Source organism: Carcharhinus amblyrhynchos, chromosome 6 (assembly GCF_965287045.1).
Source record: "Carcharhinus amblyrhynchos chromosome 6, sCarAmb.v2.hapA, whole genome shotgun sequence".
Classification (NCBI taxonomy): domain Eukaryota; kingdom Metazoa; phylum Chordata; class Chondrichthyes; order Carcharhiniformes; family Carcharhinidae; genus Carcharhinus; species Carcharhinus amblyrhynchos.
Window position 1 is genome coordinate 126,925,262 of NC_137329.1, and position 25,990 is coordinate 126,951,251.

The 25,990-nt window shown below is 45.8% G+C and overlaps 1 protein-coding gene across 2 annotated transcripts in view; it reads right to left on the reverse strand.

Moving 5' to 3' along the window:
• The window catches only part of nav3 (neuron navigator 3), a 360,827-nt gene that overhangs the window by 240,358 nt on the left and 94,479 nt on the right, over positions 1-25,990 (reverse strand). For both annotated transcript variants that reach the window (XM_080191445.1, XM_080191444.1), the window contains exons 2-5: positions 16,617-16,734; positions 15,966-16,018; positions 6,421-6,493; positions 2,418-2,592 (exon numbers count right to left, since the gene is read on the reverse strand). In XM_080191445.1, coding sequence (XP_080047571.1) covers positions 2,418-2,592; positions 6,421-6,493; positions 15,966-16,018; positions 16,617-16,734 — 419 coding nt within the window. The remainder of the gene's footprint in view (positions 1-2,417; positions 2,593-6,420; positions 6,494-15,965; positions 16,019-16,616; positions 16,735-25,990) is intronic.

Genomic DNA, 25,990 nt, shown 5'->3' on the forward strand with positions numbered 1-25,990 from the left:
AACAGAGAAAGCTGAGTGTGGCTTTAATTGAGGTATATAAAATCGAGGGACTGAGAGAGAGAGTAAATAGGGAGAACCTGTTTGTCCTCAACAGAAGGATCAAAGACCAAGAGGGCACAGATTGAAAATAACCGGTAGAAGGGTAAAGGGAATGTCTTTTCAGTCAGAGGATTGCAGGGAGCTGAAACTCTCACCGTGAGAGGGTGATGGTGGCAGAAACGCTCACCACATTGAGAAAGTACCTGAATATACCAGCAGAGGAAGATGGGTCGAATGGCCTCGTTCTGTCATACACTTTCTATGATTTCTATATGACTTGGGTAAATAATTAGGATAATCGTAATTATTTGTTGAGAGAATTACCACAGCATTATAGCACATCAGGAGTCTAACACCGGGGTCCAGATGTGACGTATAATCAAACAGATGTTCATCATCATCATAGAACCCTACAATGGAGAAAGAGGTCATTTGGCCCATCGAGTCTGTACCAACCACAATCCCACCCAGATCCTACCCCCATATCCCTATACATTTTACCCACTACTCTCTCGAACCTACACACCTCAGGACACTAAGGGGCAACTTTAGCATGGCCAATCAACCTAACCCGCACGTCTCGGGACTGTGGGTGGAAAACTGGAGCACCCGGAGAAAACCCACGCAGACACGAGGAGAATGTGCAAACTCCACACAGACAGTGACCCGAGCCGGGAACCGAACCCAGGTCCCTGGAGCTGTGAAGCAGCAGTGCTAACCACTGTGCTACCGTGCCGCCCACATGTTCTTCCTCCGCAGTCACAACCTTGCTGGAAGCGTGGGCTTTGTAAAAGGTGTCAATGCCACATTCCTGGGGAGATCTCAATAGTCGAGTAGAATCAGCTCTTAGGAAGTTTCCATCCGGAGACTTTGAGAATGAAGCTGGTGAGGCCCTGCTGTAAAAACCTTTATTGTTTCTAAGCTGCGTTCATTTTATAAAGGCGGCGGTGATCTGCCCAATGCCTGGGGAGATCTGGGACAGGAGCTGGACACGTCCAGATTTTGCTTTATCCCAGAAAAGTGCAAATTCAGGGACAGTCCCACTGAAATCCACAGGTCAGGCTTAACTGAAACCCATCACTGAATGACTCTGATACAAAGAATACATTTTCAGGGATACTAAACGAGTTTGATCAACACTGGAGATTGTTCTTAACTATTTTTACCAACCAACCAGCTTCACCGTCCAACACTAATGGCAGGGAATAAGTGGCGGTGACACACTCAGATAAATATTGTCCTTCTAGCTGTTGGGTTTATGGGTTTGGAAGGTGCTGTCGCAGGAGCCTACGTGAGTTGCTGCAGTGCCTCTTGTCAATGGTACACACGGTTGCCGCTGTGCGTCAGTGGCAGTGGGACTGAATGTCAAAACTGATGGCTGTGCTGCCAATCGAGTGGATTGCTTTGTCACCGCCACCCCAGCCCCTCTCCCTTTCCCCCGGTCCTGGTTACACTTCTGTTCAGACACTCAGGGAATCTGTTCAATCTCGTTAACTATCAGAATGTGAATTTAGCAACATTACCAATAACAGTGGACATGTCCAATGGCACAGTATTTACAACACAGAAAGAGGCCATTCAATCCATCAACTCCGTGATGGTGTTTGTGTTTCAAATGACCCTCCTCCTACCTTTCTTTATCTCATCCTATCACCATGCCCTTCTATTCCTAATGTGTTTATCCAGATTCCCATTAAATGTATCTATAGCATACACCTCAACCACTCCCTGTGGGAGCGAGTCCCACATTCTCCCCACTCCCCGTGGGAGCGAGTCCCACATTCTCCCCACTCCCCGTGGGAGCGAGTCCCACATTCTCCCCACTCCCCGTGGGAGCGAGTCCCACATTCTCCCCACTCCCTGTGGGAGCGAGTCCCACACTCTCCCCACTCCCTGTGGGAGCGAGTCCCACATTCTCCCCACTCCCTGTGGGAGCGAGTCCCACATTCTCCCCATTCCCCATGGGAACAAGTCCCACATTCTCCCCACTCACAGTGGGAGTGAGTCACACATTCCCCCACTCCCTGTGGGGGCAAGTCCCACATTCTCCCTCCTCCCAAAAGGAGTGAGTCCTACATTCTCCCTAATCAGAAGAGATATCTACTGAATTCCTGATTGGATTTATTGGGGAACTCCCAACCTTATATTTATGAGAGGCTTCGAACAGCAGTTTTGGTGTGGTTATGGGGAGAGAGGAGGTTGCGAGATCTGCTGAAAAGATGCGTTGCGATGGCTTTATCAGCTCCTATTCTCTAAATTCACTGAGTGTCTACAGCATGGAGAGATTCAGAGGTAGAAGATGTCTTGTTAACCTGTGTTCGAACTCTGTGGTATTGGTTAGACCCAGGGCTGTGAGGGGGAGAGGGTTACTGACCTACCTGGACTGCATGTCTTGCTGAACCCTCTGTTGGCAGGCGGGGGCAGTCGCTGTTGACTGGTGCTGAACTTGTTGCTGCAGTTCCAGCAGATCCTGATACTGTTGCTGCTGCTGTTTGTACCTGGACAGGCTGAAGAAAAGCCCTAAAATAGCCTTCAGATTCCCATCTCGTATCTCTGAAAAACCAGAAGCAAACACATTGAGATTGTTCGGAGAATCCCCTTTCCCCTCATCACTGACTGCTGCCAAAGGCCAAGCAGACTTCAACCTGAACTGTCGCTACCTCAATGAAACACAAACAGTTCCGGGAGTGTCCGCGTGTCTCACAGGTATCCCCTCCGACTGGAAATCTGACTTCAGGACCCTCTGCAGAGAACTGACCATGTGGGACGGAAAGGTGGCACAGTGGTTAGTGCTGCTGCCTCACGGCGCCAGGGACCCGGGTTCGATTCACTGGCTTGGGTCACTGTCTGTGCAGACTCTGCACATTCTCCCCGTGCCTGCGTGGGTTTCCTCTGGGTGCTCCAGTTTCCTCCCACAGTCCGAAAGACGTGCTGGTTAGGGTGCGTTAGCCGTGCTAAATTTCCCATCGATGTACCCGAACAGGGAGTGGATGCTGCTGGGGAATTTGCACAATGTCACACAACTTGGGGCTTATCAAACCTGCATTGGGGCAGCACAGAGGAGGCCATTCGGCCCACAATTTTGAGCAATTTATTTCGTGCACATTCTTCCTTTTCAGGTAACACTCTTATTCCCCTCTGAAAGCTTCAATTGAATTTACCTCCATCGCGCTCTCAGGCAAACCCTAACCACTCACTGTGTTAAAAAGAAGTTTTTCACTGTTGCTTCTTTTACTAATTATTTTAAACCTGTGCCCTTCCATTCTCGATCCTTTCACGAGTGTGAACAGTCTGTCCCTATCTGCTCGCTCCAGATCCCTCCTGGCTTTGAATACATTGATCAAATAGGAGTGGCGGTGGCATCGTGGTATTGTCACTGGGCTAGCAATCCAGAGACCCAAAGCTCTGGGGACTGGGGTTCGAATCCCACCATGAAACCTGGAATTAAAAGCCTAACGATGACCATGAAACCATTGCTGATTGTTGCAAAAACCCGCCTGGTTCACGAATGTCCTTTAGGGAAGGAAATCTGCTGTCCTTACCCAATCTGGCCTACATGTGACTCCAGAGTGATGTGGGTGACTCACACCTGCCCTCTGAAATGGAAGTTAGGGGATGACCCCCACATACTGCGAATCAATTTTTAAAAGTTGCTCTCAGCTGTTCCCCCTCACAGGGAAACATTTCTCTCTCTGGATTTCTCTGTGTGTGTTTCAGATTGTTAATCCTTTTGCCTTCGATTTATTCACCAATGAGGAAAGAACCTTCTCCCAACACTCAATGTGGGCAGATGGTGAGTAACTCAGACTGGAGATGCCTCATGGACTATATTTGGCCCTTGGTGCAGTGATGGACTGTTCCAACCCTGTGCATCGTCTCGTGTCTGACTTGTAACATTCCAGAAGTACTTGGAATTCCCGTGCTAGTGCATTGCTCCAGGATGTCTGGGTGCTTGGGAATCTCTTGAATTTAAGGCATTGACACTCCACATTCCTTCCCAATCCATGTGGGCCATCCCATAACATATACCAGAGCGTTTCAGACATAAGATGCAGAGCTGAAGGTGAATGTACAACAACAACAACTTGCATTTGAATAGTACCTTTAACAGAGGAAAACCATTACAGGAGCGCGGCCATTGAGCAACATCTGACTCCCAAGACACAGAAGGAGTTAATCAAAGGCCATAAAAAGGAGCAATGGAAAATTATTGGGGGATAATTCTTTTATCATACAGCTCTGGGGAAACTGGGTTTAGTAATTGGAGGAGGCAGATTTAAGATAACTGACAAAAGAATGAGGGAGAAGAGAATTTTTATTCTTACACAGCATGACTGTCATCTGAAAGGATAGGAGAAGCAGATTCCACAGTCACTTTCCACAGGGAATTGAATAGACAATCTGCAAGGTGACAGGGAATGTTGGGGGGATTGAATGGGACTAATTGGACAGCTCTTCCCAGAGGTACACTGGGGCAATGACTTTGTTTTCTGGTGTAAAAATTTAAACGTAATTGAGAAGAGGTTGTGACACCGCGATAGAGGAGGTCACAGGGCGAGTTTACAACTTTAATATCCAGAGGACCAGAGAAACATGACAGCACAGAAGGAGGCCATTCAGTCCATCTTGCCCATGCCAATGTGAGGACACCCAGATGCTCTTTCTAATCCCATCTTCCTGCACCCCGCCCAAAGCCCTGTAGCTCACAGCACATAAGATGCAGATTCAGGTAGTTTTTAAAATAAGTCTTTCAACACTAGGTTAAAGTCCAACAGGTTTATTTGGAATCACGAGCTTTTGGAGCTCTGCCCCTTCATCAGGTGAGTGGAGAGGTAGATTTCACAAGCACGGCATATATAGACAAAGGCACAATTGTAAGATAATGGTTGGGATGTGAGTACAATCACCAGGCAAGAATGTTCCCTTCCAAATACAAAACACTTCAGCGGTCACGGGCAGTCAGCCTTGCATCTTCGGGTAAGGGTTCTCCACGACACACAACAACGCAGAACCGCCGAACAGAAACTGATAGCCAAGTTCCGCACACATGAGGGAGGCCTCAACCAGGATCTTTGGTTCATGTCACATTACATGTAACCCCCATGACTTGCCTGAACTTGCAACATCTCACTAACTGTCCTGTCTGGAGACAATACACATCTCTTTAACCTGCGTTTAACCCTCTCTCCATTCTCGTTGCCTGTACCTGTAGAAACTTGATTACCTGTAAAGACTCACATTCCAACCATTATCTTGCAGTTGTCTCTGTCTCTATATGCCCTGTTTGTGAACCCAGCTCTCCATTCACCTGATAAAGGGGCAGTGCTCCAAAAGCGCGTGCTGCCAAATAAACCAGTTGGTCTTTAACCTGGTGTTGTGAGACTTCTTGCCCTCATAACTTTGTAACCCTCTATCAAGACACACTTCAGCCTTCTTTGTTCCAAGGAAAATCCTTCTTCATTGCTGAAGTGTCAGGGTTTTTTGAAACAGTTTTGTCTCAGGCTGAGCCAAGGGGGACTTTCGTTTTCCTTCTTGCTGGATCACAGCAGATGGGGTAACGTCAGTCTTAAAGGGCTTTCGTGAATTCATTGGGATTTACACCAATCTAACGGCTGTAAGGTCATTTTTACTGACCCTGAATTCAAATCCTCAAAGTGCCAGAGTGGGACTTGAGATTGAATATGAACCACGGCCTGACTGAGTCACAGAGTGGACTCAGGCGGGGGGAATGGTCAACTCCAGCTCCTGTTTTTGATGTTGGTTTGATCTCAGGTTTTCTGAATGATTATCCCATTGTAAGAAGAATATGATACAGTTAGTGTGTGACTCGGGATTCAGACAGATTCTCTGCAGCATCTGTCAGGAGTTGGAGTTCTGAGTTCTGTTTATTTATTAGTGTCACAAGGAGGCTTATATTAACACTGCAATGAAGTTACTGTGAAAAACCCCTCATCGCCACACTCCGGCGCCTGTTCAGGTCAATGCACCCTAACCAGCACGTCTTTCAGACTGTGGGAGGAAACCAGAGCGCCCGGAGGAAACCCACGCAGACACGGGGAGAATGCGCAAACTCCATACACAGTGACCGAAGCTGAGAATCAAACCCGGGCCCCTGGCACTGTGAGGCAGCAGTGCTAACCCACCGTGCCACCCCATGGCGTCCCACTCGATGACAGAACGGAGCGGGGAATGTTGGGCTGCGGTGGGTGGTGTTTATAATGTGGAATCGGACGGTCACAGCCTCAGAAAGAGCAAACAGAGGGAGGTTGGAAAGAGATTCGTGCAAATCAGTTCTCCCCGAGCACCAATCAGCTCGGTCCATCCAGCACTGGTAAAACAGGAAGAGGTTATCGCGTTAACGGGAGGAGATCCCACACTAACCTTCAGCTGAGAGACTCTGAATATGAACTCCCCTCACTGCCAGAAAACTGAGACAGGCGTCAACATTCTCAATCTGAAAAAAAGCAAAAGGAAAAGATTTTAATGGAGCAACTTCTGAAACTCCAGAAATACAGCGAAAGCTGTGAGTGCTTCACAATCATTTCGTACTGATCAATTCAACAAAAATCATCTCAGAAGGGAGGATTAAACCTCATTCAGAGGTTGCAATAAAGCTCTCATTGTCCCCACACTTTGCAGGATGTTAAAGAATTCATTAATGCCTAATTTGGGACAGCACGCCAACAATTCAACCTACATAAAGCCAGACTGGATTTGGTAGACTACAAACAGCAGACAATGCAAGCTCAGTGAATAGCTCCACATCTACACAGAGCAGTGGATCACTGCCCACAGTGACAGAGAGCTATGTGACACAGTGGCAGCTGTACCAGGGGGTGCTAAACGTCAATCTCCCGGTGCTCCTGTGAACAGCTGAAAAACCCCTTCGATGGAGCTGCTTTGTCTAATTTCCAGCAGGCTTCATTTCGATACGAGAGAAAACCCTTCCACTCAACTCACTGAATGTCGCCAGCACCCAGGGCTTTCTGACAGAGAGAGAGGGGGGAAGAAAAGACATAAAAGAGAAAGAAAAGAGAGGGGAAGAGGGTGAAGAAAAGAAAGAAAGAGAGCAAAGAAAAAAGCGAGGTGGATAAAGGAAAGTGGAGAAAACCAGAGAGAGAAACATTGAGAGGGAAAGAAAGGGAGGAGGAGACAAAGAGAAGGAAATACGGAGAGATAGAAAGTGTATTGAAAGAGTGAAAGAAAGGGAGGGGGAAAGAGAGGGAAAAAGTAACTTAAAAACTATTGCATTTGTATGGACTCAGGATTGGAGTGAGACTACCCAAAGCTGTTACCTCTGTGAGTCACACCAGGAGGTTTCCTGACAACCCAACAACAGGAGGCGATGGCCCAGTGGTATTATCACTGGATTATTAATCCAGAAACTCAGGCAATGTTCTGGGGTTCGAATCCCACCATGGCAGATGATGGAATTTGAATTCAGTAAAAATATCTGGAATCAAGAGTCCACTGATGACCATGAAGCCATTGTTGATTGTCAGGAAAACCCACCTGGTTCACTAATATATCTTAGGGAAGGAAATCTGCCGTCCTTACCTGGTCTGGCCTACGTGTGACTCCAGAGCCACAGCAATGTGGTTTGTTCAACTGCCCTCGGGCAACCAGGAATGAGCAATAAATCCTGGCCAGCCAGCAATGCCCAATGAATGAATTTAAAAAAAGCACCTACAGACACAATTCCCAATGTTCCCTCATTCTTACAGAATGACTTGCATTAATACAGTGACCATGGCAATATCCCAAAACATTTTTCAGCCAATTAATTATTTTGGATTGTAGTCATTTTTGTAACGTAGGAAATGCAGCAACAGATTTCTGTTTGACAGCAATGTCCCGCAGACAGCAATCTAATCATCCACAGATAATCTGATGTTTTTTAGTGATGTTTGTTTGGAGATAAATATTGATTAGGTCACCTGTGGATCTCAGCTGTTGCTCTTTGATTGTGGGGAAGTTTCATCTTATTTTTCTCTTGTCTACAGCCTGTTCTCTGCCTGAATCATCACAAAACTACAAACTCACACAACACAGAGCAAGCATTCATATTGGAAGCTTTTACATCTATTCAAACTAGCCCACAGGGTCTTGGTGTAATAACCCATTCAAAGGACAGCACCTCTGACAGTGCGGCACTCCCTCAGTACTGACCCTCTGACAGTGCGGCACTCCCTCAGCACTGACCCTCTGACAGTGTGGCACTCCCTCAGTACTGACCCTCTGACAGTGCGGCACTCCCTCAGTACTGGCCCTCTGATAGTGCAGCACTCCCTCAGTACTGGCCCTCTCACAGTGTGGCACTCCCTCAGCACTGACCCTCTGACAATGTGGCACTCCCTCAGTGCTGCACTGAGAGAGAGTATCTGCGTATGGAGTGGGACTTGAATCAAAATGTTTGTGAGCCAGGGAAAGGACACCACCCGCAGAGTGAAGGCCGACTCCCGTTCAGAGTAAACACAGGGAGGTTCCGAATTCCTATCTGTGACCGTAAACTTTGGCTGCATTGTGTTCTCGTGAGCCAGCCAAGTATACAAAGGCAACAAAAATGATAACTGCCCAAGCTAATCCTGTTTGAACCCCAGGGGTGGGACGGGGAAGCCACAGAGATTCAATACTCAGCTGGCCTTGGTTAAGGAAAAGGAGAAAGGTAAATTCCATCCAATAGCATTGGCTTTTAGCACAGACCAATCAGAAATTAAGTCAGGCAATTTTCTCTTCTTTCACATCAAACACTTGCACATTTCGATAAATTGTAAAGAGCAATATTACAGAGAGCGACAGGATCCTGCTGGTGAGTCGGTGATAGTAATGTCTGCGCTGTCTCAGGACCCTCAGTAACACCCCAATGCTGTTATCGTTAAATCACATGACCCTCGCTGAATCCTGAATAGACAACATCCCTCCCCCTTTCCTTTGTAGTCATGAAAATAAATTACTGCGACGTTGTACATAGGATCAGTAACCCCCTGACACAGCACTCTGCACTGCTAGGATCCCACATCAGAAACTCCACGTTATATTCTAAACCCCAACAATTTTGGCACAAATATGAGGAAACGATGTTTCGCCTCAGCAGTGATCCCACTGACAAATGTTTCTCAAAACAAGCTTTACTCATAGCACAGTTAAACATAGCTCTGACAAAATGAAACTATCACACTTATACTTTCTCCCCACTAACAAAACTATGAATTTTTGATCTCTCATCTGCTTCTTTTTTCATCACATGCTGTGCAACCTTTAAATATCGTCTAGCCAACTGACCAGCCCCAGTTAATCTTTCCCTAAAGTTTAACACACAGTCCAATAATGTGGTCTCAGAACGCTGACTCACCTATTTCTCCTCAATCAATTTAATTGGTCCTATACTTATTTCTACTGCACACTCACACGTTTCCTTCTTAACCTGAGGTAGACAATCTTTTTTACCTCCAGTCAGTTCTCCTTTACCACCTGTGGATTTCACTTATCTTCAGTTTCTATCCCTTACAAATTAAAATTTATGTCAGAAACCAAATATTTGCTTCTGAACCAATTCCATATCATTTGCCATTATTGCTCCTCATCTCACAGTTTTAACCTTTTGCTTTTCCACCATTTTAATTTATGCTTCAGTCCCTGAAGTTTAAATGCTTTCTTTTTACCTCGTTCCTTGGCCAGTGCTGCTCTCTCTCTCCTCCCGTTGCTTTTAATTCTATTTCAAACCGTCTCATTTGTTTTTCCTGTTCAAGATGTCTCAATCCCATCTCTTGCTGAAACTGTTCCATCTGTAATTGGATTTTGGCCAATTGCAATGACTCAAACTGTGTTTCTGGCAAATTTAAATGCTGAGTTATCGCTGAAATCACTTCATCCTTCCTCACCGCTTTGCCAATTCCAAAAGCTTCGTTTTTACCACCCTTTGCAAACCTCTCTGAGAGACCTCTTCCACACACAGGAAAACCTCAGTCACTGAAAGAGCCATTTTCCAACAAGGCACTGTCTCTTTAAGCTAAGCAAGTACAACACCTGAAACACACACCAGTTTCTCAACACCCACTTTCTTCAAGTTCAGGAATTATAGTTTTTCATCCTGGCAATAGCCCCAGTTTTTGGTAGTTGCCAGATCAAAAACCCCAGTGAAGTCAGACTAGACCCCAATAATTTCTCTACTTTGCCATTAGTGTGAGGAAAGGAAGCTTCACCCAGTCGTAATTCTACTGGCAAACTAGGGACCTACTTATCAAAATAAGCTTTATGCTTTCACAGTTTAAATATAACTCTAACAGAATTTTAACTCTTAACTGTTGAATAATCTTTAAACGTGGAAAGGAGCAACTCTTAATTTCTAACCTATAACTATTCAGTTCCAATTAAGCAATATTTCTCTTACAGACTTAAACCGCACTTTAAAAATACAGTCAGCAAATCCAAATATACTTACTTGGACTTGAGTTAACAGCTTTGGAGCTTCCAGAGAGATTTTGTAGAGAGGGAGAGCTGCCTATAGGCTGCTATTGTTAAACAGCCTCTCCAGCAACTACATCTTTTTAAAATGAAAATTAAATTGCCTTTTTGGCTCCAAGCCTAGCTCCTCCCATTAACCTAATATCACATGATCCAGTCAGCCTCATCTGAAACCCCAGGAAAATCCAAAACAATAAAGGCGCATTAATTCTACAAGGTAACATATTGCTCACTAAAATGAATTATTATCCCATATTCTCAGTATCTGCTGCATTCCTACCAGACAAACTGTGGTTAACACTGCTGCCTCACAGTGCCAGGGACCCAGGTTTGATTCCCGGCTTCGTCACTGCCTGTGTGGAGTCTGCACATTCTCTCCGTGTCTGCGTGGGTTTCCTCTGGGTGCTCCGGTTTCCTCCCACAGTCCAAAGATGTGCGGGTCAAATTGATTGGCCATTCTAAATTGCCCCTTAGTGTCAGGGGGATTAGCAGGGTAAATGTATGATGTAACGGGGATAGGGCCTGCGTGGGCCTGGTGCAAACTGGATAGGCCAAATGGCCTCCTTCTGCACTACAGGGATTCCAAGAAACCGACTAGAAAAACACTGAGTTTTAAAGCAATCCCCCACCAAACATAAAAATGATCAATATCACAGAATCACCACAGTATCATCAATCATTACACTCAGTCAATAAGAAAGATATCTATTCCTCTTTGGCTGTATAGAATGTTCTGGAATTTGGCTGTCCTTAACTAGGAGTGTTATTGGAACTTCAGAAGACACTTCTGCACTTGGAACTAATTCTGCATTATTCTCACATTGTACCGTAGCTAAGATACAATCATCAGGCAACTCAGATTCAACTAAGATTAAAGTGAAACGCTGTGGATGTTGAAATCTGAAAGACAGAAAATCCTGGAAAATCTCAGCAGGTCTGACAGCCTCAGTGGAGAGAGAATGGAGCCAATGTTTTGAGTCTGGATAACCCTGTGTCAAAGTGAACCAAGTGGTAGTAATCATGACACTGGGGACTTCTAGTGATGATTATGAAAAATCATTTTGAGGTGACAATTTGGTTTCACCGAACTAGTTCATCTTCACTTTGAACCGTGTAAGAAATTGGACCTGTTTCTGTTAAAACACTGGCTGGTTCCCATTTCTCACTTTTGGCAGGATTACACAATAACACTCGATCTCCTGGTTGAATGCTCTCCATTCTCGTCTAACAACCTGAGATTGTTGTTGATGCTCCTGAAGTTTCTGGAGGTAATAACAAATCAAACATAGTCTTCATCTCCCTCTTAAAGATGAACTTTGAGGAGTTGCAGGAGTAGTTTTTCTATAAAATTCCAAAAAGTCGTTCACATGGCCTGATACGTCAAAATAACTTTGCTGTTTTGAAGCTTTTAAAAAACGTTTCAAGGATTTTACAAATCTTTCAGCGAATCCATTGGTTTATGGATGATAAGGTATGGATTGTATTTGCTGAGTACCATTTATTTGAGATAAGCTCTTGTGAGTAAACTGTGAACCATTATTACTAACAATCTGTTCCAGTTTGCCAAATCCAGCAAAAATTAATCAAGTTTTTCAATGGTTCCTTCAGTTGTAGTAGATCAGATGATAATTATCTGGGGCCACTTTGAGTGTGCACCAGTTATGACTAAGAACATGTAACCTTTAAATGGACCAGTAATACCTACGGGTAATCATCGCTATGGCATTTTAGCCCTCTCCAAAGTGAATAAAGGGGACAACAGTGGAATCTTTCTTATTCATGCACAGGATTTATTTATTTATTGGTCACAAGTAGGCTTACATTAACACTGCAATGAAGTTACAGTGAAAATCTTCCAGTCACCACACTCCGGCACCTGTTCAGTTACACTGAGGGAGAATTTAGCATGGCCAATACATCTAACCAATACATCTTTTGGACTGGAAGAGGAAACCAGAGCATTCGGAGGAAACCCACACAGACACGGGGAGAACGTGCAGATTCCACACAGACAGTGACCCAAGCCGGGAATCGAACCCGGGTCCCTGGAGCTATGAGGCAGCAATGCTAACTACTGTGCCACCGTTCTGCCCCTGACACTGTCATACTAATTCTCCTTCAACCTTGGTACAAATTGCAAATGGCACCACTCTTGCTTGACACTGCTTGATTTTTCTTTAATCTGAGCATCAGTGCTTAGTCACCAAAAATAATAACAACATGCTAATCTGGACTCTACCAGAATGCCGTTCTTCACACAGGCTAGGAGGAATGCTGACTCGGATTCCCCAGAATAGTCACCCACATTGGTCAACCCAAGTTTTTTCTTGAAACATATGGTTTCAAATCAGGATGCTACAATGCATCCCAGCTACTGTTCCTTGCAACACCATATCCATCGCTGTCCTCATCACAAGATCATTCCTGATGTTTGTCTGAACTTGAAAAGCTGTGACATTCATCAGATATGTCCATTCTCAAATAATGTCCATCTTTTTAGGTGCTTTATGTAGGATTTTACCACCAATAATGTGACACAAATACTGAACTGATGCCTGGAAATAGTAACACTTTCTTGATACACAGACCACATGCTTGAAGATGTTTCAATGTTGCTTCTAACTTATTCAAGTGTTTTGAAAGGGATCGAGGGATATGGGAGGAAGGGGGGGGGATCAGGATATTGAATTTGATGATATGCCATGATCATAATAAATGGCAGAACAGGCTCGATGAGCCAATTGGCTTACTCCTGCTTCTAATTTCTAAGTGCTCCTGTTTACTGGACCCTGTAATTAGAATATCATCCATGTAACATTGTACACCAGAGAGACCACTTAAAACCTGATCCATTGATCTTTGGAATTGGGCTGGTGCTGATGTTATTCCAGAAGACAATCTTTTATAATGAAAAAAACCTTTATGGGTAACGATGGTAAGCAATGGCTGAGACTCAGCAGCTACATTCATCTGTAAATTAGCTTGTGAAAGATCAATCTGGCTGAATTTCTGCACACCTGATAACCCAGCAAACAAATCCTCAATTAAAGGAAGCGGATATTGATTGGAACACAACACTGGACTTACGGTTGTTTTAAAATTACCACAAATATAAACTGAACCATCTTGTTTCATAACAGGTACAATGGGAGTAGCCCAGTCACTGATTGTAACCAGCTCTAACACACCAGTGTTAACAAGTCATACTAATTCTTCTTCAACTTTAGGACACATTGCAAATGGTATTGCTCTTACTTTGAGACTTTTTGGTTGACGATTAGGCTTTATCTTCACCTGAACTTTCACTGAGCCTGGTGTCTCCTGAAATACATTCTTATATTTGTCCAGAAGATGTTGTTGGCAATGACCAATCTGTTGACTGCTCTCCAGTTAAACTTTATCTTCCCTAACCATGCTGTCCCAGATAGGGCTGGAAAATTACCACCGGCCACATGGAGACGCAACTCCATGAAGAGTTTAGCCCCTCAACTCTACGCTGACCTTGATGTAACCTTTTAATGGCACAGTCTCTTCTGTGTCTGTCCTTAAAATCACATCAGTTGGTTTTAAAGGAAGATGTTTCAGCTTTTGCTGGCGTGTATTCTCAGGAGTTGAGGGGGTTGAGCTATGAGGAGAGGCTGAATAAACTAGGCTTGTACTCGTTAGAGTTTAGAAGAATGAGGGGAGATCTCATTGAGACGTATAAGATGATGAATGGGATGGATAGGATAGAGGTGGAAAGACTCTTCCCGCTCAAAAAAGACAGTAGGACTAGGGGGCACAGCCTCAAGATAAAGGGGGGGCGGTTCAGAACGGAGTTGAGGAGGAACTTCTTCACTCAAAGGGTGGTGAATCTCTGGAATTCTCTGCCCGTTGAAGTGGTGGAGGCTGCCTCGCTAAATATTTTTAAGAAGCGGGTTGATGGGTTTTTGATAAGAGAGGGGATTAAGGGTTATGGGGAGGGGGCGGGAAAGTGGAACTGAGCCACGACAGATCAGCCATGATCTTATTGAATGGCGGGGCAGGCTCGAAGGGCCAGATGGCCTACTCCTGCTCCTATTTCTTATGTTCTTATGTTCTTATGAATTAAAGTTACAGCAGCACCAGTATCATCTCCATCCTAATGGGTTGTCCACTTAACTTTGAAATCACTCCAAATCTATGTGATTCACTCTATATGGATAAAGTATTCAGTTGGAGCTCTTCATGACATTTCTGGACATTCTCTTCTTCACAGTGGTAATTCCTTTGTTCCAAGTTGTAAATTTTTTTTGTAGAATGCAACTTGTGTTTTTTCTTGAAGGTCCCAGATTTTTCTTCTGGATATTCTTCTGAGGGGGAGCTGCCCCAGCCCAACAAGCTCTTGCAATGTGACCCATTCTGTCACAATTCTCACTATCCTTGCTCCAGCATTCACTCACTGGTCTGTTTTGGCACATCTCTGACATGCTTGTTGCTGTTTTTTTTTGGATAGTTCCCAACTTCATTCTTGCACCAAATTGTGAAGCCTCTTTAACAGCCAATCCCATCGACCATTGCGATTTTTACTGCTGTCTATAAAGTCAAAGCACATTCAGGAAGCAACCTTCATTGGACAACCTCATTTCAGAGTCCACAAACTAGACGATCTCAAACAGAATCTTCTGAAGATTCACCAATCTCACAATGCTGCGTAGCCTTTTAAGTTGCCACAAATTGAGCAAAGCTTTTGCCTTCTATTCCATTCCTTTGGCGGAAGCTGAACCTCCCACAATGATCAGTGGCTTTTGAAGCTAACCAGGCTTTTGATAAATACTGGGTGTGTGACACACTTGGTAGTGGTACAATGGTTAGCACTGCTGCCTCACAGTGCCAGGGACCCAGGGCGGAACAGTGGCACAGTGGTTAGCACTGCTGCCTCACAGCGCCAGGGACCTGAGTTCAATTCCCCAGATTGGATCACTGTCTATGTGGAGTTTGCATGTTCTCCCCATGTCTGCGTGGGTTTTCTCTGGATGCCAGTTTCTAATAAATAAACATTAAACAATGTTGTGAACAAGGTGCCAGAACGTGGTGACGAGGGGATTTTCACAATAACTTCATTGCAGTGTTAATGTAAGCCTACTTGTGACCAATAAATAAGAAAAATTCTCAGTATGAGACATGTGGGTGTGACACAATGATGTAACTATGGCTGGGATTATGTGGCTGTGTTAGCCCGAAAGCTGAGAAGTCCGTCCCGAGTTCCCTTTGTGTGATCCGTGCCCTTAAATTTTACCCAGAGCTTCAAATTCAAATTAGTCACCAAATATATAATCTGCACGTGACTTTCACTCGTACAACTCAATAATCTGACCAATCACAAGCTTCAATAATGAGGTCTGAGATAAATATTTAAATTTAAATCTTCACACAAGTCTGTACAATTCATCCTGTCTGCTTTTTCACCAATTCTGTCAGTGTAAAGTTTTGAAATTTCTTACCATCTGGGCCTGGCTTCTTGGGCAACTGTTGATAGCTTCAACTTTCTCATTGGCTGCAAAAAGTACAAACAAGAGACAATAAACACCGAGTGGACAGTGAGAGATATTTCTGTGACATTCACAGCAGACAACCAAACTCCCACTCTCTCCCCCGAAACCACCTCTCAGCACCGTCTCCCAGGCAGAGGTGATCTTGGCACAGTGTCCGCACAGCACACAGTCGCAGCCTGATTGAATGAAAGGGGAGAAGTGCAAGGAGAGAGAGGGAGGTTGTAAAACAAAACAACATTACGAACCGCGACTAATCTGAAATTCTCAGCAAGTGCCTTGCCCCCGAGATGGGATAACATTTCCTAAGCTGCTGAGGAACATTGGAGACACTTGCACAGGGAGAGCTCACACATGGAGGCCACACGGGTATTACAGAATGTACCCATAGAAATATTGTCCAATTTATACAGATTAACAGAATCTAACCAGATACTCACTTCCTCTTACACTTTAATATTCGTACACTGCTATCAAAAGTCTGTAATCCGTGGAAATGTGATGCCCCATGTCAGGAAGTGTTATTCAGTGCTGGACTCACTGCTGAAAAATACTCTATGAAAATACTTGGACATGCTGCGATCCTACTGAGTTCATTCTTACCAATGATCTGAATGATTTCTGCCAACAGAACTCCGTCTGCCACGTCCTGTTGTAAATCCTTGATCAGTCGTTTGTGACCAGACCTGGCCAAGTAATGATTGGCCCAATCAGTGTAAATCTGTAGAGCGAGAGAGAGAGAGAGAGGGTGTCAGAATTCTTGCAGCACTAATGTTGGCAGGAGCACAAGAGCTATTTTGGATCAAACTGCCTCCACTGTGAGTGTCTTAAAAAAGGAAACTGCTTTGAAGAGGTTTCACATTGCTCCCTTTTGAGAATGAGTCACTTTCAACGAACACAGAGGCGGGTGTCACACCGACAACACACATTCAAAAACATCTTACTCTCACTCAGGAAAAATGCCTTTACCCAGAGAGTGGGGGAGAGTGTGGGACTTACCCCCACAGAGAGTGGGGAGAATGTGGGACTCACTCCCACGGGAAGTGGGGAGAGTGTGGGACTTACCCCCACAGAGAGTGGGGAGAGTGTGGGACTCACCCCCACAGAGAGTGGGGAGAATGTGGGACTCACTCCCACGGGAAGTGGGGAGAGTGTGGGACTCACCCCCATGGAGAGTGGGGAGAATGTGGGACTCACTCCCACGGGAAGTGGGGAGAGTGTGGGACTCACCCCCATGGAGAGTGGGGAGAATGTGGGACTCACTCCCACGGGAAGTGGGGAGAATGTGGGACTCACTCCCACAGGGAGTGGGGGAGAATGTGGGACTCGCTCCCACAGGGAGTGGGGGAGAATGTGGGACTCACTCCCAAGGGGAGTCAGGGGAATGTGGGACTCGCTCCCACAGGGAGTGGGGGAGAATGTGGGATTCACTCCCAAGGGGAGTCGGGAGAATGTGGGACTGGGATGAAGTGAATACTGTGGATATATTTAAGGGGAAAGTGGATAAACACTTGAGGGAGAAAGGGTCAGCTGATCTGGTGAATTGAAATGGGGTTGAGAGGAAATGTGTGTGTGGTGTACATACCAGCATGGACTGGTCAGGAAAAGTGGCTGGTTTATGTTCTGTGGTGAAGATCACAGGAAGGGGGTGAATCTTGTGTTAGAGAAATACTTGCGTTGAGTTGGTTGAAAGTGGACTAGAGTAACAGTGGTAATTATAAGGAGCAAAGGATTTCTAACTCTGAATAAAAGCTCTTTCCAGATTTGTACAAGTTCCTCTTTAATTCCCGGTTCTCCACAACAATTAGTTTGTGAATTCTGTTAGAAAAACACCTGGAGCTGCGCCAAAATCATCAGAGTGGACAATCCCTGGGGTTTCCAGCTTGAGTCCAGAGAAACACACGGTGAGGGACGGCTGCTGCCTCACAGCTTAGCATCATCCACTCCCCAAACACTGACCACTAATCACACACACCCACATACACACACTCACTCACACATTCACTCCCACACATACACATATCTCTCACTCACACCTTGTCACTCACTCACCCTAACACCCACTCACTCATCCACTCACTCACTAACTCACCCTCACTCACTCACCCTCAATCACACTTTTACCCACATACACTCACTCATCCTTTCACTCATTCACCCTCACACTCACTCACCCACCCTGTCTCACTGACTTACCCTCTCACTCTCACACTCACTCACACTCACTCATTCACTCACACACTTACTCACACACTCACTCACCCTCACATTCAGTGACTCACCCTCTCACTCATTCACTCACCCTCCCTCACATTCACTATCTCACACACTAATTCACCCTCTCACTTACTCACCTTTCACTCACTCACTCTCACACACACTCACCCTCTCCCACACCCTCACACACACACACATACACACACTCACCCTCACACACACACACCCTCTCACACACACTCACCAACACCGAGAATGATTTCTAACTGGACAGTGTCCTGGTTGCCAGGATTTGGTTTTACAAATTCACTCAGAACTCATTCCTGAAGAGGATTTAGAGGGAATTAAAGTAACTGAATAGATTGCTGAAGATTGTTACGAATCAATGTGACTGTTAACATTCGAGCTGTTCCCCCCCCGGGGTCACCGCTGACACGTTTTTAATGCAATCCGAAAATTTATTTGGACCTGATTTCGCTGCTGAGCATTTTATTCTTTGAGAGGGTGATAGAAATGGGAATGGGTTTCTCCTGAGCGATTACAGGCATCAGTGAGTGTTGGCATCTGAAGCTCAAAGTCCGTTTCAGGTCCCATTTAAACTCAGTGATTACTAGAGCCACAAACAAATAATGTATTACAGATGCTCACAGCTTAACGAATGTAAAGCGGAACTGTGCCAAATTCTTCTTGTCACTTAAGTTGGCAAGGAGTCCTGATTTGGAATGTACAGCCTGGGAGGCCAGTGGGAGTAAAGTCAGTTCTGGGCTGGATAAGCAAGGGTGACCTGGGTGGCACAGTGATTAGCACTGCTGCTTCACAGCGCCAGGAACCCGGGTTCAATTCCAACCTCGGATCGCTGACTGTGCGGAGTCTGCACATTCTCCCCGTGCCCGCGTTGGTTTCCTCCAGTTTCCTCCCACAGTCGGAAAGATGTGCTGGTTAGGGTACGTTGGCCGTGCTAAATTCTTCCTCAGTGTCCCCAAACAGGCATGTGGCGACTCAGGGATTTTCACAGTAACTCCATTGCAGTGTTAATGTAAGCCTGCTTGTGACACTAATACAAAAAAACTAAATGTTTGAATGAGAATCAAGTCTTTGGAGTAATGAGCAGGACGGGAGTGGGATTGATCAGAGCTTGTATAGCGATGACGGGCTGAATAGCCTCCTCATGTGTTGAGTGATTTTGTAAAGAAATGAATGCATTCCCATCAATTCCTCCAGTTCTGGTGATGCAGAGAGTAACACATTCTTTACCAGGAGAGGGTTAAACACTAATGTTTAACCAACTACCCAGCAGGGGTCAGGATACTGAGGATGAGCATCACTCTAAGCGGGATCATAGAACGATAGAATCCTACAGTGCAGAAGGAGGCCATTCGGCCCATCGAGTCTGCACTGACCACAATCCCACCCAGGTCCCATCCCCGTAACCACATTCATTTAGCCTAACTCATCCCCCTGACACTACGGGACAATTTATCATGGCCAATCCACCTAACCCGCACATCTTTGGAGTGCGGGAGGAAACCGGAGCACCCAAAGGAAGCCCATGCAAACATAGAACATTACAGCACAAACAGGCCCTTCGGCCCACAAGTTGCACCGATCACATCTATACCTACCAAGCCATAGACCTATCTATAACCCCCAATCCCATTAAATCCCATATACTCATCCAGAAGTCTTTTAAAAGACCCCAGCGAGTTTGCCTCCACCACCACCGACGGCAGCCGATTCCACTCACTCACCACCCTCTGAGTGAAAAACTTACCCCTAACATCGTCATTGGTCTCTGGTGTAGTCCCGGAGGATTGGAGGATAGCGAATGTTGTCCCATTGTTTAAGAAGGGGAACAGAGACTTTGCCGGGAATTATAGACCGGTGAGTCTTACTTCTGTTGTGGGCAAGGTTTTAGAAAAAATTATTAGGGATAGGATTTATAGTTATTTGGAGTGTAATGAATTGATTAGAAATAGTCAGCATGGTTTTGTAGCGGGTAGGTCGTGCCTTACTAACCTTATTGAGTTTTTTGAGAAGGTGACCAAAGAGGTGGATGGGGGTAAGGCAGTTGACGTGGTATACATGGATTTTAGTAAGGCGTTCGATAAGGTTCACCATGGTAGGCTTCTGCAGAAAATGCAGATGTATGGGATTGTGGGTAATCTAGGAAGTTGGATCAGGAATTGGCTATCAGATAGGAGACAGAGGGTGGTGGTGGATGGTAAATATTCATCATGGAGTACAGTTACGAGTGGTGTGCCTCAGGGATCTGTTTTGGGGCCACTGTTGTTTGTAATTTTTATTAATGATCTGGATGAGGGTATAGTTGGGTGGATTAGTAAATTTGCTGATGACACCAAAGTTGGAGGTGTGGTAGATTGTGAGGAAGGGTGTCATAGTCTGCAGGGAGACTTAGATAGGTTGCAGAGCTGGGCCGAGAGGTGGCGGATGGAATTTAATGCGGAGAAGTGTGAGGTAATTCACTTTGGTAGGAGCAACAGATGTGTCGAGTATAGGGCTAACGGGAGGACTTTGAATAGTGTGGATGAACAGAGGGATCTAGGTGTATGTGTACATAGATCCCTGAAAGTTGGGAATCAAGTAGATAAGGTTGTTAAGAAGGCGTACGGTGTCTTGGCGTTTATTGGTAGGGGGATTGAATTTAGGAGTCGCAGTGTAATGTTGCAACTGTACACTACTCTAGTGCGGCCGCACTTGGAGTACTGTGTGCAGTTCTGGTCCCCGCATTACAAGAAGGATGTGGAGGCGTTGGAGAGGGTGCAGAGGAGGTTTACTAGGATGTTGCCTGGTATGGTGGGGAGGTCCTATGAGGAGAGACTGAGGGATTTAGGGTTGTTTTCGTTGGAAAGAAGGCGGCTAAGAGGGGATCTTATTGAAACATATAAGATGATTAGAGGTTTAGATAGGGTGGATAGTGATAGCCTTTTTCCTCGGATGGTGAAAGCTAGCACGAGGGGGCATGGCTTTAAATTAAGGGGGGGTAGCTACAGGACGGATGTCAGGGGTAGGTTCTTTACCCAGCGGGTGGTGAGGGATTGGAATGCCCTGCCTGCTGCAGTTGTAAATGCGTCTAGTTTGGGGGCGTTTAAGAGATCTCTGGATAGGTTTATGGACGAAAAGGGATTGGTATAGGCTAGTGGGTCATTGTTTTTGTAACTGGTCGGCGCAACATCGTGGGCCGAAGGGCCTGTTCTGCGCTGTAATGTTCTATGTTCTATGTTCTATGTTCTATCTCCTCTGTACTTGCTCCCCAGCACCTTAAATCTGTGTCGTCTCGTAGCGACCATTTTGGCCCGGGGAAATAGCCTCTGAGAATCCACCCTATCTATTCCTCTCAACATTTTATAAACTTCTATCAGGTCGCCTCTCAACCTTCGTCTCTCCAGGGAGAAGAGTCCCAGCTCCCTCAACCTATCTTCATAAGGCATGCCTCCCAATCCAGGCAACATCCTTGTAAATCTCCTCTGCACCCTCTCAATAGCTTCCACATCCTTCCTGTATTGAGGCGACCAGAACTGCACACAGTACTCCAAGTGGGGTCTGACAAGGGTCTCATAAACACGGGGAGAACACGCAAACTCTGCACAGACAGTGACCCGAGCCTGAAATCGAATCTGGGTCCCTGGCGCTGTGAGGAAGCAGTGCTAACCACTGTACCACCATGCTGAGATTACATAGGACATAGAATAGTACAGCACAATACAGGCCCTTCGGCCCTCGATGTTGTGCCGAGCTATGTCCGAACCCAAGATCAAGCTATCCCACTCCCTATCATTCTGGTGTGCTCCATGTGCCTATCCAATAACCGCTTGAAAGTTCCTAAAGTGTCCGACTCCACTATCACAGCAGGCAGTGCATTCCACACCCCAACCACTCTCTGAGTAAAGAAGCTACCTTGGATATCCCTCCTATATCTCCCACCATGAACCTTATAGTTATGCCCCCCTAGTAACAGCTACATCCGCCCAAGGAAATGGTCTCTGCGTGTCCACTCTATCTATCCCCCTCATCGTCTTATAAACCTCTATTAAGTTGCCTCTCATCCTCCTCCGCTCTAAAGAGGAAAGCCCCAGCTCCCTCAACCTTTCCTCATAAGATCTACCCTCCAAACCAGGCAGCATCCTGGTAAATCTCCTCTGCACTCTCTCCAATGCTTCCACATCCTCCTTATAGTGAGGTGACCAGAACTGAACACAATATTCCAAATGTGGTCTCACCAAGGTCCTGTATAGTTTCAGCATAACCCCACGGCTCTTAAACTCAAACCCCCTGTTAATAAACACTAACACTATAAGCCTTCTTCACGGCTCTATCCACTTGAGTGGCAACTTTCAGAGATCTGTGGATATGAACCCCAACATCTCTCTGTTCCTCCACATTCCTCAGAACCCTGCCGTTGACCCTGTAATCCGCATTCAAGTTTGTCCTACCAAAATGAATCACCTCGCACTTATCAGGGTTAAACTCCATCTGCCACTTTTCAGCCCAGCTCTGCATCCTATCAATGTCTCTTTGCAGCCTGCAAGAGCCCTCCACCTCATCCACTACTCCACCAATCTTGGTTTCATCGGCAAATTTACTAACCCACCCTTCAGCCCCCTCTTCCAAGTCATTGATAAAAATCACAAATAGCAGAGGACCCAGCACTGATCCCTGTGGTGCACCGCTGGTAACTGGCCTCCAGTCTGAAAATTTTCCCTCCACCACCACCCTCTGTCTTGTATGAGATATGATGTGGAGATACTGGCATTGGACTGGGGTAAACACAGTAAGAAGTCTCACAACACCAGGTTAAAGTTCAAATAAAACTTTCTATCAGATAGCCAGTTACTTATCCAATAGGCTAAATTTCCTTCTATTCCACACCTCCTTACTTTCTTCTTGAGCCTACCATGGGGAACCTTATCAAACGCCTTACTAAAATCCATGTATATGACATCAACTGATCTACCTTCATCTACACACTTAGTGACCTCCTCAAAGAATTCAATCAAATTTGTGAGGCAGGACTTACCCCTCACGAAACCGTGCTGACTATCCCGGATTAAACTGCATCTTTCCAAATGGTCATAAATCCTATCTCTCAGGACCCTTTCCACTAACTTACCGACCACCAAAGTAAGTCTAACTGGCCTATAATTACCAGGGTCATTCCTATTTCCTTTCTTGACGAGAGGAACAACATTTGCCACTCTCCAGTCCTCTGGCACAATCCCCGTGGAGAGTAAGGACCCAAAGATCAAAGCTAAAGGCTCCGCAATCTCATCCCTTGCCTCCCAAAGTATTCTAGGATGTATCCCATCTGGCCCAGGGGACTTATCGACCCTCAGGTTTTACAAAATTGCTAATACATCTTCCCTCAGAACATCTACCTCCTCCATCCTATCAGCCTGTATCACACTCTCATCCTCAAAAACATGGCCCCTCTCCTTAGTGAACACTGAAGAAAAGTATTCATTCAACGCCTCACCTATCTCTTCTGACTCCATGCACAAGTTCCCACTACTATCCTTGACTGGCCCTAACCTCACCCTGGTCATTCTTTTATTTCTCACATAAGAGTAAAAAGCCTTGGTGTTTTCCTTTATCCGACCCGCCAAGGACTTCTCATGCCCTCTCCTAAGCCCTTTCTTTAACTCATTCCTTGCTACCTTGTAACCCTCAAGCGACCCAACTGAACCTTGTTTTCTCATCCTTACATACACTTCCTTTTCCCTCTTGACAAGACATTCAACCTCCTTTGTGAACCATGGTTCCCTCACTCGGCCATTTCCTTCCTGCCTGACAGGGACGTACCTCTCAAGGACACGCAGTATTTATTCCTTGAACAAGCTCCACTTTTCGTTTGTACCCATACCTGACAGTTTCTGTTCCCATCTTACGCTCCCCAATTCTTGCCTAATCGCATCATAATTACCCCTCCCCCAATTATAAACCTTGCCCTGCCGTGTGGCCCTATCCCTCTCCATTGCAATAATGAAAGGTTCTGATCCATAGGAAATGGGGGGACAGGAGACAGGAGGGGAGAAGGGTGTGCAGAGAGCGGTTGTTGGTGGAGGGGGGGGGGGGGGGGGGGGCGGGGGGGGGGGGGGGTGGCAGTGTTGTGTACCTTTGGGTCTCCAGCTGGATAGACATCAGAGTTTCCCTCAGGGCTAACTGTGCGCTGGAACCCTGATAAACCGTCCCACAACGGTTGATTCATCTTCATTGGCTCGCTGTAAAACATCCCCAAATTCTACCAAAATCAGCTCATCCTGAACTCTGATTTTGATTTGATTTATTATTGTCACGTGTTAGTATACAGTGAAAAGTATTGTTTCCTGCGTACTATACAAAGCATACCGTTCATAGAGAAAGAAATGAGACAGTGCAGAATGAAATGTTACAGTCATAGCTAAGGTGTAGAGAAAGATCAACTCAATTGAGGTAAGTCCATTCAAAAGTCTGACAGCAGCAGGGAGGAAGCTGTTCTTGAGTCGGTTGGTACGTGACCTCAGACTTTTGTATTATTTTCCCGAAGGAAGAAGGTGGAAGAGAGAATGTCCGGGGTGCTGCTTTGCCAAGACAGCGGGAAGTGTAGACAGAGTCAATGGATGGGAGGTTGGTTTGTGTGATGGATTGGGCTACATTCATGACCTTTTGAAGTCTCTTGCAGTTTTTGTCAGAGCAGGAACCCATACCAAGCTGTGGTACAACCAGAAGGAATGCTTTCTATGGTACATCTGTAAAGGTTGGTGAGATTCGTAGCTGACAACCCAAATTTCCTTAGTCTTCTGAGAAAGTAGAGGCATTGGTGGGGCTTTCTGTATCCAAATTCACACCAATCCCTCACTGCCTGTATCTGAGTTCACACCATGTCCCATTCCCCCATGCTCACTGACCAATGTTATCTTCCATTCCAGCAAAGCCTCACTCCCTCCTTGCTCCCTCTCTCCTTCACTCCCTTGCTCCCTTGTTGCTCCCTCACTCCCTCCTTGCTCCCTCCCTCACCATTACCCCTCACTTGCTCACTCCCTCCTTGGTCCCTCCCTCATTCGCTTGCTCCCTCCTTGCTCCCTCCCTCACTCCATCCTCATTTCTCCCTTACTCACTCACTCCCTCCTTCCTTGCTCCCTCCCTCATTCCTTTGCTCCCTCCTGCTCCCTCTCTCGCTCCCTTGCTCCCTCATTCCCTCTCTCACTCCCTCCTTGCTTCCCCTCACTCCCTCCCTCCCTCCTTGCTTCCCCTTGCTCCCTCCTTTCTCCCTCCCTCACTCCCTCTCTCCCAGTGAATGGAAAATTGAGGGATCACACCATCTTACTTATCCGAGCCCCCTGTTTGGTGCAGGCAGTGGAGGCAGCAGAAAAGAAATCAGTGAAGATTAATTATTCTTCGCACTGAACCCTCAGGAGGATGAGTGAAGGGGAGACGGTCACTGACAGAGTGCTACACTGTCAGAGGCTCCGCTTTTCAGATCAAACATTCAAATGTTCAAAGTTAGGACCCATTTACTTTGAGTCTAATTATTATTTGACCCCTAAATATGGTTCCCCTGAAGATTACACTGGATAATTTATCAGCTGCTGAGACATGAACTGCAGTAAATTATTCAATTTGTTAATCATCTCACTGTGACATTTCATGTGGGGATTTCCAATGAAGTGTAATCACAGGACACAGGGTTAAAGGTCAATGGGACGGACTGGGTCAATCTAATACACACACACACATTAACATTCACCGAGTTGTGGGGGGGGTGG